The sequence below is a fragment of the Lissotriton helveticus genome, chromosome 7 (assembly GCF_964261635.1).
Source record: "Lissotriton helveticus chromosome 7, aLisHel1.1, whole genome shotgun sequence".
NCBI lineage: Eukaryota > Metazoa > Chordata > Amphibia > Caudata > Salamandridae > Lissotriton > Lissotriton helveticus.
In genome coordinates, this window is record NC_136068.1 from 1,291,543,581 (window position 1) to 1,291,558,391 (window position 14,811).

Consider the following 14,811-nt stretch of genomic DNA (forward strand, 5'->3'; position numbering starts at 1 on the left):
CCAATCTGGTATGCACCTAAAGTGCATGGTATCAATTTAGAGAGAGAACAGCTGGGCTGTGGGTCTGATTAGCAGGCCCACAGCCACATTAAAGTCAAAAAACCAGAGAATCACAGCAAAAAGTGGGGGTGACCATAGGAAGCAGACCCTACTCTCCTACAGGCGGCGGCAGATGTGCCTTAGGAACGTGCTGTCACAGGTCCAATATAGCCACTACGCATGCAGAGGAGAGCGAGAGTGAAGGCCTGCTACATCAGATAGACATCTTGTCTGATCATGCGTGTACAATACCTATGGGGACAAAATGGTTAGGGGACCACCGCAGCCTTTCACAGTCTACGCTGATGCACCCCTGCCAATGCCAACGGCTACATTGGAGCATATGCTACAAGATACCAATGCCAAATTCACAGAGATACTTTCAGTGGTACAAAACTTAAAAACCTCACTAGTACCAAAGTTGGATACCTCAAGAATAGACATGGGTATCCTGTGGGAGAAGCACAAGACCTGAAAATCAAAAGTAGTCGCTCATGAAACCACCATATCAGAAATGCAACCCAGCATGACTGCGGCACAATCCCATATCGAGTCTCTGCAACAAGAGGTGGAGTTACTGTGGCGCAGGGCATATAATAAAGACGGGTGATTGAGCTGTAGAATTACGGTGGTGGGCATACCGCAAAAGAGTCGAAGGCCCGAGCATGGACATGTACATGGAACAGTGGCTGACACATACAGTGTTGGAGGGGTAAGACAACAACCTTCTTTTCTGTTGAACAAGCTCACTGGGTGTAGGGCAGGGGGGGCCAGAGGAAGAGTAACAGTCACAGGACGGCACATAGATTAGGAGGCTGACCTTCCAAGGAGCAGGCCACATAACAAAGAGCGCAGGTGTTTGACGAGCGGAATGCTCTGGGACACCCGGCAGTGGATCTGGAAACTCTGACGCACAGAGTTCACAGGATGGATCCCTTCCTGATTAAATCCCGGAAGACTTGCAGGATGGCCCTCAGATCACACCGATGACGGCGGATCTCCTGCTTGATGACTGTGTCGATGTATCCTTTTACTTCTTGTGTGAACGGTACAAGATTTACCAGTGCCCCAGACCCACAAACTGGACACTTGTTGGCCTGTAGAGGTGGGATGTTGTGGGTACTGGTTATATACAGCGCTGGGGTTTGCCTGTGACATGTCAATGTACATGTAATTTGCTATGAGACACCCTCCACCATCCGAAGGTGGAGGGTGTCTCATTCGTTGGCTAGAAGCTTATCTAATGTTTTTGGCTGAATTTAACAATGTTGTGCAACGGCCTGGGGAGGGGAGTTGAGGTCTGGGGGAAAGTTTTATGAATTACCTTGTTGTTTGTGTGCCCCCCAACTCCACCACTCTACCAGAGACCGATGTACAGAGAAACATACAAACTCGCTATGACACCACAGGAGTATAGACTGTTCGCGTGGAATATGAGGTGCATAGGCACATATGTAAAGAGGCAAAGCATTTATGCTTATCTGAAAAATCGTCTGATACACTTCGCGTGCCTACAGGAGAGATACTTACCGGCAGTGGAACTCCCCAAACTGCGTAAAGAATGGCAGAGTGGGATCTGTGGCACGACTTATTCAGGGGTTTGCCAGGAGAGGTCTGGTGGGGATATCCCTGGGTGTACCGTACACGCTCTCACACACTCTGATAGACCCGAAGGCAGGCCTGCCAAGTATCACGCATCAGGCGTGATGCTAACACATTTCAGTGTGGTGTTCCCGCATCACCACACTGAAATGCATTGTCACGTATTTTTGCCACTGATCAGCGCATGGCTGGCCACTTAACACCTGGTGCTAGCGTGCGCCGGCACTGACAGCCGTGTGCGCGCCCCATGCCGCAGCAGACTTCACTCAATGCCGGCAGCAGCAGCTCAACAGTTAAAGATCTGCTCTGCCTCTCACAGACTCAGTGCTTGCTACAATGTTGCTAACAATCTGCCCTGCTGCCTGAAATTCCGGCCTCACGTCCTCCTGGAACAGGATGTGAGGTCGGTGACCAGAATGGCGGGGCCGGGGACTCGACTCAAGGAGTTGCAGCTGTGTCGTCCGGTCTGCGCGGCGTCCCGGACAGTCAGTCTTACTTGAGACTGTCTGAGTGGAGTGCGCTGCTGCCTGCGCAGGAGGGGTAATAATTTACATTAAAACACGGCCCGGCTGGACGCCGGCACAGCATGATTAACCTCACCTGCTGACAAGACAGTCACTCCGGGTCAGTCAACACAGCTGTGACGCAGACCAGTGAGTCCTGCGTCGCCCGCACCGACCGGGAACGTGGCCGTTAATTTTTAAATAATGCAGCCTGCGACTGGGCTGGCTGTGTGCGGTTGCTTCAATCAGCCTCGCCTGACTGGAATCCACCGACAATGTGGGGCCTGGGTCTACTCACCTGCGCACTGCTCCAAGCAGCTTCGGCAGTACCACCCGAACCGTAATTGAACCGGCCTCTAAGGTACTGGAAGGGAGGCTAATATGGGGGAGACTTTTCCTGACGGGATGGTGCTTCTATCAGTAGTAGGACAGCCTTTGTGATTGGCATGTGAAATGAGCAGGGATGGCAGAGAGTGGCACATGAGCCGCTGTATGCATATGTACGGACCCACGTGGGGAGGAGCGCTGGCTGACCGATGGTGCATTGATCATTAGTAATGCGGCCTTTTAGATTAAAAAGTTTAGGTGGAGAGCACTTCAGTGAAAGGGAGCGGGAGATGGAGGTGAACCAAGCTGTGATGCCCAACAGTAAAGTCACCTATCTGCCTTCAGATAGACACCAAGGGGGCAGGGACTTATCCCACTGTAAGCATAGACTCTGGGGCATGTCAGAGGTGAGAGGTGGTGTCAAGATTGAAAGACACACAGATAGTGCTATCTCAATGTATCTGGAAACTAGCTGTGAAAAGGGGGTCTTAAAAATCATCACTTTTCCTAATGCTGTAAAATCAAATTGTGTTCCTCTGCAGATTTTGTCTCTATATTGTCTTGTGTAGGTTTTACATCTACTTTGTGTTATGACACTGTAATACTTCTTTCTTTGTTTCCTGGTCCCATTCTAAAATTCTCGTGCTCCCTGTTGCTTTTTAAGGCCATTATATTTTAACATTGGCTTCCGTAACACAATTTTGCTTCTATGTTGGCCTCTATAGCTGTTTAACATTCATGTTGTGTTCCCTGACGCCTTGCAATCTAATTCTATATTGTATTGCCTGACACCATTTTACCCATGTGGCACTAGCACTAATAAATGTCATTTTGCTTGTGCACACTGGTGCCAGTCTTCCTCCACCGTGTTTTCCCTGGCACTGCTTTGATTCCATATTTTGTTTCCTGTTGCCATTTTGTTTTCCCATTGGGTGCCAACCCGCCATTTCCATTCAGCTTTCACAATGTTTATCCTTGTGCTATTTTACTTTTACATTGTGTTCCCTGACGCCAATATCTTGGATGTTATGAGACATCTTGCACAACCCTTGTGTCCTTGACCCCACTGTGCTTCATAATGGTGCTTCCTCTTTTGCTTTCACGTTCCATTTTCTGACACGAGCCTGGAGGCCCTGATTCATAAAGGGCCTCCCACTCGTGGCCCCGAAGTCACGGGGGAGTGTCTGCACTCAGGGCAGAATCTCCACAATGACAACTCCCCCACAACAGCAGGGCCACCACACCGAGTTTGGAGGCCCTTTGTGAATGAGGCCTCGTCTGTTCTACCTCTATCTACATGGTAGTCCCTGACACAATTAGTGTAATTTCTGATATTTATATGTTTCCCTCGTCTAACTTGCTTGATTTTGCTTGCGAGAAAGTCACTCGTCGTTGAAATGTCACTCATAATTTCACTGAAATTATAAAATGTCACACATAGCAATCTGAAACCTTGGCAGCTATGTGAAGGGTCGGTATGTGGCAGTGGAGGGGCTACTGGAGGGGGCGCCACTGGTAGTGGTTGCTGTGTATGTGCCCAGTGCATGGCAGTCCATTTTCTGTGCCTCCTTAACATCCTTGAATGACCACACAGTGGCCTCAATATGGTGTGGTGATTGTAATTGTGCCCAGAATCTGCTGAGTGATAGATCCACACCCCTGATCCCCGGCGTGCAATCCTGTGCCGCTTCTCAGCATATAGGCTTTGGGCACATAACATGCAATTGAGGGATGTGTAGAGGTGGCTGAATCACTAGGATTTGGAGTATGCACACTACTCGGCAATCCCTTCACTACACTCACAACTAGATATGGTGTACTGCTCGCTTGTTCTGATAGATACATCTGCCGTGTGGATTCCTCGCCTTGTGAATATCCCCCTTGCGTCAGCAACGTTCGGAATTTTTCTTCGTAGCACGCTGGCGTGGACGACGTCATAGGAGCCCGGCATCGCGCGCTACTCCGTCTGACGTCACTGACTCCTTATTAGACCCACGTCGGCGTGATGACGTCAGTTCCCTTTTTTCCGCGTCGTCGACGCTAACGGTTTCTGGGATCTTCTGCGATACTTAGTATCTTCTGTTTAATATTACTGTTTCATCTATTGAGTGTTCCTTCTTCGTCGAAAATGTCGTCGAGGAAGACCGGGTTCAAACAGTGTGGGTCATGCGCTCGCATGATGTCAATCACCGATCCTCGTGGTGATTGTTTATGGTGTCTTGGATCAGACCACGACGTTAAGAACTGTCGATCATGTTTCTAAATGAACCCTAAGGCTCTAAGTGAACGTGAAGCAAAACTTCTTCTAGCGAAGGTAAAAGGGAGAGAAGCTGATAGATCTTCGAGATAGACGTCGAGACGATCGAAGTCGAGACAGAAGTGGCGATCGCAGTCGAGGTCGGCTTCGAGGTCGAGATCCAGAGCGAAGTCGAGATCCTCAATATGGTGTGGTGATTGTAATTGTGCCCAGAATCTGCTGAGTGATAGATCCACACCCCTTATCCCCGGCGTGCAATCCTGTGCCGCTTCTCAGCAGATAGGCTTTGGGCACATAACATGCAATTGAGGGATGTGTAGAGGTGGCTGAATCACTAGGATTTGGAGTATGCACACTACTCGGCAATCCATTCACTACACTCACAACTAGATATGGTGTACTGCTCGCTTGATCAGGTCCATAACATTTTACGGGCAGAATACTCGAGGTGCAAATCGTAGCTTACCACCCAGAGCAACCCCAGTTGAAACACTATTGACCAGCGATGGCATGGAAGGTCCGTACACACCTGGTTTATTTTTGTTTATCTTGTTTTTATTTTATTTACTGTGATCATGGTTATTGTGGTTGGTTTTTTTTTCTTCCTTTTTCCAGTTCGGTAAATATTATATTGACTGTCCGGATCAACTGTTACCCCCTTTGAGAATTGCTACACAAACTGGCAGTGGGGCCTTCAAATATTGGACTGTTTCTTGATTACTGGGCATGGTGATCATATTGATGGCTTCTCTACTATCAACGGTTGCTAGTCATATGAAGTTAACGTGGACTTTGTACTTGTTAAAACAAAAATATTTTCCGTTTTAAAAAAAAATGTAAATCGAATAATTTATGACAAAAACTAACGAAGGTTGAAATAGAAAGGTAAGTGTTCCCTGCTTGGGTGAAGGGAGCACGATCACTTTCTAAGCTCAAATATTACATTATGTGTGCAATGTTAGGACTGAGACCTCCACATTTGCAATGTACTGCACACCAGCGCATTCCACATTTTGCCACGTGTTTTTATTTTTGAGCTGGTCTCTAGGCTTTCAGCTAGTAATCCATTGTAAAGTGGCATGCATTTACTCTGAACTCTGTTGTATTATTGTCTTAACAGTTACTCCTAATCATTTCATTTTCTTACCTTGCCGCAGGATAGCCGAAACCTGCACTTGAATCGTATAACAAGTCTTGCTTGCTGCCTCTGACTTTGTCGTTGCAGTCCAATTATTTAAAGTGTACTATTTTCTTTGCCTTGCAGGAGTTTTCAGAGTCAGAAAAGAAGGACCCTCAGGAGCTTGTTGGTACGTCATTGCATTATAAACTTTTTTTATCTGGGCTCTATTCTGTGTGGCACAGAAAAGATATTTTTCCTCGACTGTCAGGTCTCCTGCAGTTTGATTGCAGCATTGTCTACCAGAAACAACTATTTTAATCTATATCTGTCGCAGTGCTGATTGTGTAGTTCGTGAGCATTTCATGGTTATTCTCTGTGTGGCATTAGAAAATAACAATTGCAACCAAGTACTGTCTCACAAGTCCTAAACACGTTTTTGACTTTCTCCTCAGCTGCGGAGCTCTTAAACGCCCAGTAACCCTCCTACCTTACCCCTTGCGCAGGGTAAGCTGGTTGCCTTTAAAAGTGGTGAGGCTGGTGAAGTGCCCCACTATTTTGCAAAATGAAACATCCCCTCCCTCCAAAGCTCGAAATAAAATACCCCCTCCATCCAAAAGCCCAAAATTAAACCCCTCTCCATCCAAAAGTTTAAAATGAAACAAATAAAACTACTAGAATAACATTTTAAACAAATAAAAATAAGTAGTACTTACCACAGCGGCACAACGTCATTGGTGTTGCACTTCTGAATTTGCAGTTAGTTTCCCTAACCAATCCAGACGCTACTCTCATGCTGTTACCCAGCATGAGGAGAGTGCCCGTATTGCATGGAGCAGGCTGGCTGGACGATCCTTCAGGCCTTCTAGGCCAGTCCTAGGTCTCCACCCAGCTGTCTTAAGATGCAAGACAGCCGGCCAAAGTGACATACACATGAAGCATCCAGCCAGCCACTGCTCCTGTCCCCTGCTGCCAATCGGCAGCAGAAGACACGCCCTGTATGTCTCTGGGGTCGGGGTCAGCTGGTTTAGCTGGCTGCTGCAGTGCACACATCAGAAAAATAAAATGGCAATTAAATCTTTTCATTGCCATTTTGTTTTTTAGGTCTCACACCTGCGACCCAGGGCAAAGCCCTGTCGCAGCGAGACCTATTGTCGGCGGCTCTGCTTACAAGGAGCCAAGAGGGAGACCAGAGATGGGCACGCGCAGCATGCCGGAATCGGATCAGGTCGCACGCGTGAACACGCGCTCCAATTCCGGCATGCTGTTCAGTGACAAAGGATCGGGACGCACACACACGCACACACGCAGACACACGCACACACACACAGGCACACACACGCGCGCACACACACACACACACACACACCCTACACACACACACACCCTACACACCCACCCCCCACTCACCCACCCCCCACTCACCCACCCCCCACTCACCGGGTTCTTTCCGCTGCTACAGGCTCCGCCGCATCACGTCACACGCTGCTCTTCCTGGAAACTAACCTCTTGCGGTGTGTTGGTGTCACCCTGCACAGCGCCTGTGCGTCAGAGCCTCCATGCATAGCGCCTCTATCGCCTGCAGTGCGCTCATGGCGATTGTTTTTTAACTTGCCTGTCCCAGATCTGGAACGCCAGTCAGGATGGTGCAGAGTCAGGCACACGCCGGTCAGCTGCCTTGGAAATGCCAATAAGGCTGGGTTGTAGTTGTTCAGTTTAAAGACTGGTGCCACGGTGAGGCTGCACGCGCGTGGGGCTGAAGAGGTCACGTGTCAGACTCCCTGAGCACTAGTCCGCTGATCCTTCGATCCACATACGTAGGTCACACGGAAAAGATGGGGTTTGGAAGTAGAAGACGGACTCAAAGAACTGACAGAAGTCAGTGCGGGGCAGAGGGGCGAGGAGTGAGGGGTGAGCGGGCTAGTAATAGGATGACGGTGGAGGAGTTGTATTTGCAAAGTGTTTTGTGCAGCTTGAGTCATTGTTTGTGCTTCATGCACTATTTTTTGTTATGTATTAATTTATTGTAATTGTATTTAACCATTCTAATATTGGCATCTGCTCTGTTAGAAATGTAAACTAAAACCGGCCGTTTGCATCGAGACACATGCACAGATATTGGCACACTAATGAACACGCATCATGATACATTGTATGCCATCTTGGAATGGGTTTCATTTAATAAAAAAACAATTCCAAGATTGCCAGCCAGATGTGAGCATGCGGCTTGAGGCAGGCAAATGCATCTAGATATATACTCTTCATTGTTATTAGTCCCTTGCCGATGTTCATCTAACACTACCTATAACCAGCCAGCGCATAAACAGTATCCTGGTCATTTACCCACTTCAAAGTAGGCACTAAAACTCTCCAGCGCAAATGACAAATTTCTAACACCCGATTCACGGGTTTGCACAAAAAGAGGAGCTGTTCCCACATTTCCCCTTCTTTCTGCTCACAGTTACCATCTGCTCAATTTGAGCTCATATTTAAACCGGCAGCAGTGCAGTAAGTAGCATGCAGTCTTGACGCCGTGGTCTCGGCTTACATGTTCGTTTGTGGTCCAGTTACTGCCGCCCTGCACTTGCCAATCAAATGCATTTAATTCCCCGCCACTTCCCGCACGGTAATATTCGAGGTGGCTGCTGCCCGGCCATGTGCGTGCCCTCCTGTGCCAGTGCCTCAGGTGCAAGCCGCTATCTGAGGCAGTCTCACGTGCGTGCAGGCAGCTCGGCACTGGAGGGTCTGGGTCTGGCCATGTCTCCCCTTCTCTCCGGTGGCGTAACAGTGGCGCCATGATGGCATCAAGAGAAAAGGGCTCCAGAGCCCTGGCTAGGTAGTAAAAGACAGCCATGAATACAGGTTTGCTTGCAAGGCAGACAGGTACGCACAGACAGCAATGCAAGCTTCTATGCCACACAAGCGGCAAGCACATTATAGGTAGCAACAGTGCCTCATGTGCGAGTATTTCATCCTCTCCTGTTGATTTTGTCTTGTGCTTCTTGCTTTAGTTAAGCCTTGTAATGTCTGAGCTGCTGATAACAGAATGCACAGCCTTCACGAAGATTTGGCAAGTTAACACCTCTGCTGAGAAACTGCTGAAGTCACGTATCGAGCGCTATAGAAAAGCAAGTTTTTAGGACAGTTTGCCCTAAATGCAAATACTCTGGCTAATTTGAAGAACTGATACATATAAATCACAGATGTAAATGTACAATGCTTGTTTAGCATATCATATAAGTGTTGGATTCCGCATTTGATATACATTAGCCACAAAAATAATGCTACTTATCAAGGTGAGGCCTGGAAATCGTCAGAGCAAAAGTTGTCCCTTTAACAAACCCAACTATGAAAGAAATGTAATTCAGCCTCAGACGTGAAAAAAAAAAACAACGAAGTGTCACTGATGCTCAATATTTTAATGGGACACTATGGCTTATCATGAACCCTTCTACTGATCGACCCTGCCCCACCTTAATTCGCTCTTATATTAGAGTCACTCACTTTGAGGAAACTGAACAATAAAGCACTGTAATGACAAAGATGCAGCCATTGCTGGAAGAAGATGAGAAATAAGAGTCCACATTGACCCCAAAAAAGGAATCCCTCGGCCCACGATAAACAAAACAAGACCTAGTACTGGTGAAGTGTCACCCTATGCTTTTAATTTTTCACTTTTCTAAAGATGAGCATTTTACCATGCAGATGCTTCAATAACAGATCACGAAGAAAGCTGCTACACCTCTGTTGAGGGTTATAGGTAAGCCTGACCCCACAGCACACTCCGCATCCCTCTAGTACTGCGGCGCAGGGGCCGGGCCCCTAGTGTGAGCTCAGTTCCATGGTACTGATTGCACAGCACTCCTGTGTGGCCCCAGGGTACTGACTCCTCAGCTCACCTTGCGCCTCTGTCGCTGCACAGGGCCTCCCGTTTGACTCCACTCCCATGGTACTGACCCCCTCAGCACACTCGGTGCCCCATTCCATCGCTGCAGCTGGGTTGGACCCACCCCTTTGACACTGACCCCTCATCACACTCCGTGGACCTTCCTCCACCACCCGTAGCCTCCATTGTTACCCCAGCCCCTTGGCAATGATCCCAGCGTACACTCCACTCCCCCCTCCCACGCTGTGCCTGAACCGAACCCCAGCCCATTGGTACTGACCCCACAAAACACTCCACAGGGGCCAGTCCCTCTCTGTGACCCCCAGCCCTGTGGTATTGACCTCACAACACACTCTGCGCCCTCTGCAACGGCCCCCAGTGTGGCCCGCACCCATTGGTACTGACCCCACAGCACACCTGTCTACAGGATCCGGGCCCCAGTGGCACCCCAGTCCATGCTACTGACACCACAGCAAACTCAGTGGTAACCCCCCCCCCCCCACCACCCGTAACCTCCAGTGAGACCCCAGCCCCTTTGTACTGATCCCACCGTCACTCCTCACCCTCCTCCATCGCTGTGCATGGACCAGACCCCAGCCCAATGGTACTGACTCCGCAGGGGCCTGTCCCTCTGTGTGACCCACACCCCTTGGTACTGACCTCCACAGCACACCCCTCTGCAGGAGCTGGGACCCAGTGGTACCCCAGTCCATGCTACTGACCCCACAGCACACTCCGCACCCCTCCACCACCGATGCGCAACAGCCGGGCCCCCAGTGTGGACTCAGTCCCGTGGTACTGATTCCACAGCACACACTGCACTACCCTTTACTGCACTGTAGAGACTGGACCCCCACTGTTACCTTAGGCCCATGGTACTGACCTCTCAGTACACTCAGCATCCCCTTCACTACTCTTTGGCCCCCAGTGTGACCCCATCCTATTAGTACTGATCAGTCAACACACTCCGCACCGCCCCATCATCACTCTGCAGGGCCCCCAGTGTGCCCCGGGACACCAGTGTGACTCCCTCCACAGGGGCCCGGCCCCCAGTGTCACCCAGGACTCCAGTGTGACTCCCGCCACAGTTGCTGGGCCCCAGTGTGACTTTGGCTCCATTGTACTGACGCCGCAGCACATTCCACACTACTCTCCACTGCTCTGCAGAGACAGGACACCACACTCACCCCATGTTACTGAGCTCTTAGCACACTCCTCATCCCCCCCCCCACCCCTTCACGGGCGCCAGTGTGTCCTCAATCCCATGGTACTGACCACTCAGCACACTCCGCACCACCCTCTGCAAGGTCAGGACCCCAGCCTCACCCCATGGTACTGACTCTGCAGGGGATTGTCAAGTTAGTACAATCACCAAACCAAGGCATAAGTCTCCTAAAACAAAACACAATTTATGTGTAAAGGACATGATTCGTCAGCCACCAGAAGGCGGGATGCTTCATCATAGGGTTCATCCTTACACCCCTTCCTTTTGGGTGTGGCTACAACTCCCACTCGGGGAGGGCAGCCTTCAGTTTTTTATGCTAACCCTATGTGAGCTAGATGGTGTAGGTGGGGTTTCAGAGTGAGTAGTGTGAAGATTTAAAATACATCTTGGTGGAGTAACACGTTCTATTAAGTCTCCCCAAAGAGTATATTAAAAACAAGCATTTACAATGCAATAGGTCTCGCATTATTAAAGTTTGAGCTATTGGCCTTGTAAATGACAATGCCTTTTATTCCTTTGCATCGGTGCGTAAAAAAGCACTTTGTACTTATAGTCCATGCTTATGAGAAACAAGGCTGGCAGTCTTTTACTGCCAGCCTTGCTCATCGTAAGCAAGGACTATACGTTCAAAGTGCGTGTTGATACACAAATTGCAGGTTTTAAAAACAAATGAATAAAAGGCATTGTCATTTACAATGCCAATAGCTCAAACTTTAATAATTCGAGACCTATTGCATTGTAAATGCTTGTCCTGTATGGCTGGCAGCATGCAGAAAACGCTATTGCCCTTGCATCCCTAAGCACAGCTTCTTCAGTATCTTCACACGTTGTAAGTAAAGAGGGGCAGTAGAAATTGTAGGATGAAGAGTCGAAGGATTTTAAGGCAGTGCAATATTCCTGGTCTCTCAAGAGGCAGTGGTGCCGTACCCTGAGTTAAGCAAGTGGGTATTTAGCCGACAGGAAAATGAAATGATTTATTCCCGGAGAGAAGAATTGCTTGTACTTTGCTTATCACTTGGCAAGCAGGTTGAGAGAAGCTGGCCCTTGTATGGGGTCTTGTTGTAAGGTGTTGCTGGTCCCGAATAGAGCTTCATGGGTAATGGAGATTTTCGCACAGTGTCTGTCAGTGATAAGGTTAGATCAAATATACTACGAACAGTGTGTGTTTTGGGACCTTTATAGTTTGCGTCTGGTCTCTGCAGTAAGTCCAGAATAGACTGCATTGCTGTAACCCAGACAATACACTAACGTAGCTGGAACCAACGCAATTCTGCAAGGCAAGACTGGCGGGGAGAGGGTGGGCACTCACAATGACTTGACCTGAAGTATGGCAAAGGAGGAGTCTGCGTCAAATGCAACCTTTACGTTTCACATGTTTTCTGTACCAGTGTGGGGGAATGTTTTTTAAAGCCAGACAAATCAATTGCAAGATTACTTTGGTCAGTTTTTCACTCCAGTAGTAAAAACTCAGTCTTGGAGGCATTTATAAAATGTTAATTCTGCTGCATGCATTGGTGACTCTGTGAGAGGTAGTTGGTGAGTTGCGGCTTCTATATCTTTTTGTTGATCTTGGTGTTGTGAACATAAATGTAGAAACATACATTAGGTTGTGCCAGGATGAGAACTAGGAGGTTCTTAAGGGTAGACAGAACTTGTCACTTTGTACACTTGAATGATGATGGGCAAAAGAGACCAGGCAATTGGGAAGACTTCCTAATGAGATGTCATTCCGTTGGGAATCATTCGTCTTCCTGAAGGACGTTCGGGCATCGCAATGTGATTGAGGTCAGGGTTTTAAGTATGATGAGGAGATTGGGGAGGGTGTGACCACTGTCTGTAGATCTAAAGTGTACTTATGAAGTATTTCCAGCTCCAGATATGTACAATTGGCAGAATGGTTTTTCAAAAAATAAATGAAAACGCCACTGTCACAAGGACTACTAACAAAGGTAATCGTTTTATCTAAAATGAGATACAGTACTAATTATCAACCTTAATTCAAGCCGGGTTTTACGGGAAACAGTAATGGTATGTAATTGATTCTAATGACCCCAAGTTAATAAGTGCTGAGAGTCCAAAAATCCTTTTATATTCTCTATTTTAGAGAAGAAACTTCACAGGAGTTACAAAATGGACAACCAATATAGGATGTTACAATGTCCAGGGCTTCTTATCTTATTTTCCCACTTTAAGTAATCTGGGAGGCTTTAAGTAATAAGAGATCGGTTTGTTGCATTCACGATCCCCCCTGTAGATGAAGTATAGACCTAATCTTACACTTGGCTAAATGCAACATGAAGAGAAGATCGTTATCTCCAGGCCAATTTCTGCATTTCTTTGATGTGAATTACCGAATATTGTAAAGACAATAATAAAAATGTATCAGTTAAACGTTTGTAGTTTTAGTAAATGTCTCCTGAGCTGAACATATTGAATTTATGGATATGTTATGTCTAAATTAACAAAGGTTGACATGTTTAATTGCCTATACTTTTTGGGGCACATTCATCAGGACCAAAGGACAGTAAAGCCCACAGAGGGTGTCACCCAAATGCAGATAGTGCGGAGTGGCAAAACAGAAACCGGACCAGTATAATTGCATACGTTTTCAAAACAGTGAAAGCATTGGGGTCTGGAATTCCTGACCCCATATGTGGCCATTCATACCGGCTTCACCTGTATTAAAAACGGGGCTTGAACAAGTGAAATCCTACATACAGCACATCAATTGTCAATCCAATTCAATTCCAGTTTCACTCAGTGTCTTCTGTGTAGTGGTAGAAAAAGGAGGCTATAAGTTCAGGGACACTAATGATTCAATTATATTTTAGGAATACCAAACATAACCCAAAATGAAACAAGCGATGTCAATCCTTCAAAAATGCAATGAGAAATCATAACTACCAAAAGAGCTCTCGCTAAGTCTGTGTAATACTCTGTAACTACTAAATAATGCTTGTGTTAAATTGAAATACCATTTATTTGTTTATTTACAGTTTTTGTAAAGTACATCAGTCATCCCAACGGGATATCATGGTGCTGGTTTTGCTTCCTGTCATTTCTTAAGGTATTCAATGGTGCAGACACCAGCATAATTATGTCTTAAACAACCATGTTAACTTCTTCCTGAACCCCAAATGGTCTTTAATGATACATATAACATTTTCCACTGTACCGCTGCATGATGTGAAAATGAGCGGTTCCTTCTGTATTCACCTTGTTTTTGCCAGTGCAAGATTCCGAGATCTCAGATCATGTTTAGGCTAATAGAATTCTACTCTGTCTTGCAAAATTATTGTTCCAGTTTTATATAATGCTTTTTGCACACACATGGCAGAGTGCTCTTTGGCACATTTGCAGCCAATTTAAAGTCTCCAGACAGGCAGATGCTGAACTATATCTGTCCATATTGCAGAGAGGTCTGGTTGCTGAAAGAGAATCTTACAGAACTTATTAAATAGCAAATATTTTCAGAGGAAAGGTAGATAAACAGGCTGTAACTTTCAATGTTGGCAAAATGTAGCCAAGAAGGTGTAAGGACACAGTGTACTCTGCCTTCACTTCGTAGGAAAGTAATAATGCATGGCAAGGTGAACAATGTTGCATCAGCAATACAATTCCACTTTAGCATTTCATTTAGTCCAAACTTATCTGTGGCTTTGGTAAAGATCCATTTCGCCTCTTTTATATGCAAGAGCCCAATGCAATGTATGAGTCACATATTCCAGAACTATTTTGGAAATTGGATGGGCAAATCGATGCTCTGTAGAAATGCCCAACCAGTTTTATGGTGGCTTTCTGTTGCTGAATGTGTAATGCAACATAAATTACAGAGGCATTGAATCCTAGTAGTTA

At 47.0% G+C, this 14,811-nt stretch overlaps 1 protein-coding gene across 2 annotated transcripts in view; it reads left to right on the forward strand.

Moving 5' to 3' along the window:
- Nucleotides 1-14,811, forward strand: part of SAP30BP (SAP30 binding protein) — a 356,156-nt gene that overhangs the window by 294,219 nt on the left and 47,126 nt on the right. For both annotated transcript variants that reach the window (XM_078654538.1, XM_078654539.1), the window contains one exon: nt 5,993-6,035. In XM_078654538.1, coding sequence (XP_078510664.1) covers nt 5,993-6,035 — 43 coding nt within the window. The remainder of the gene's footprint in view (nt 1-5,992; nt 6,036-14,811) is intronic.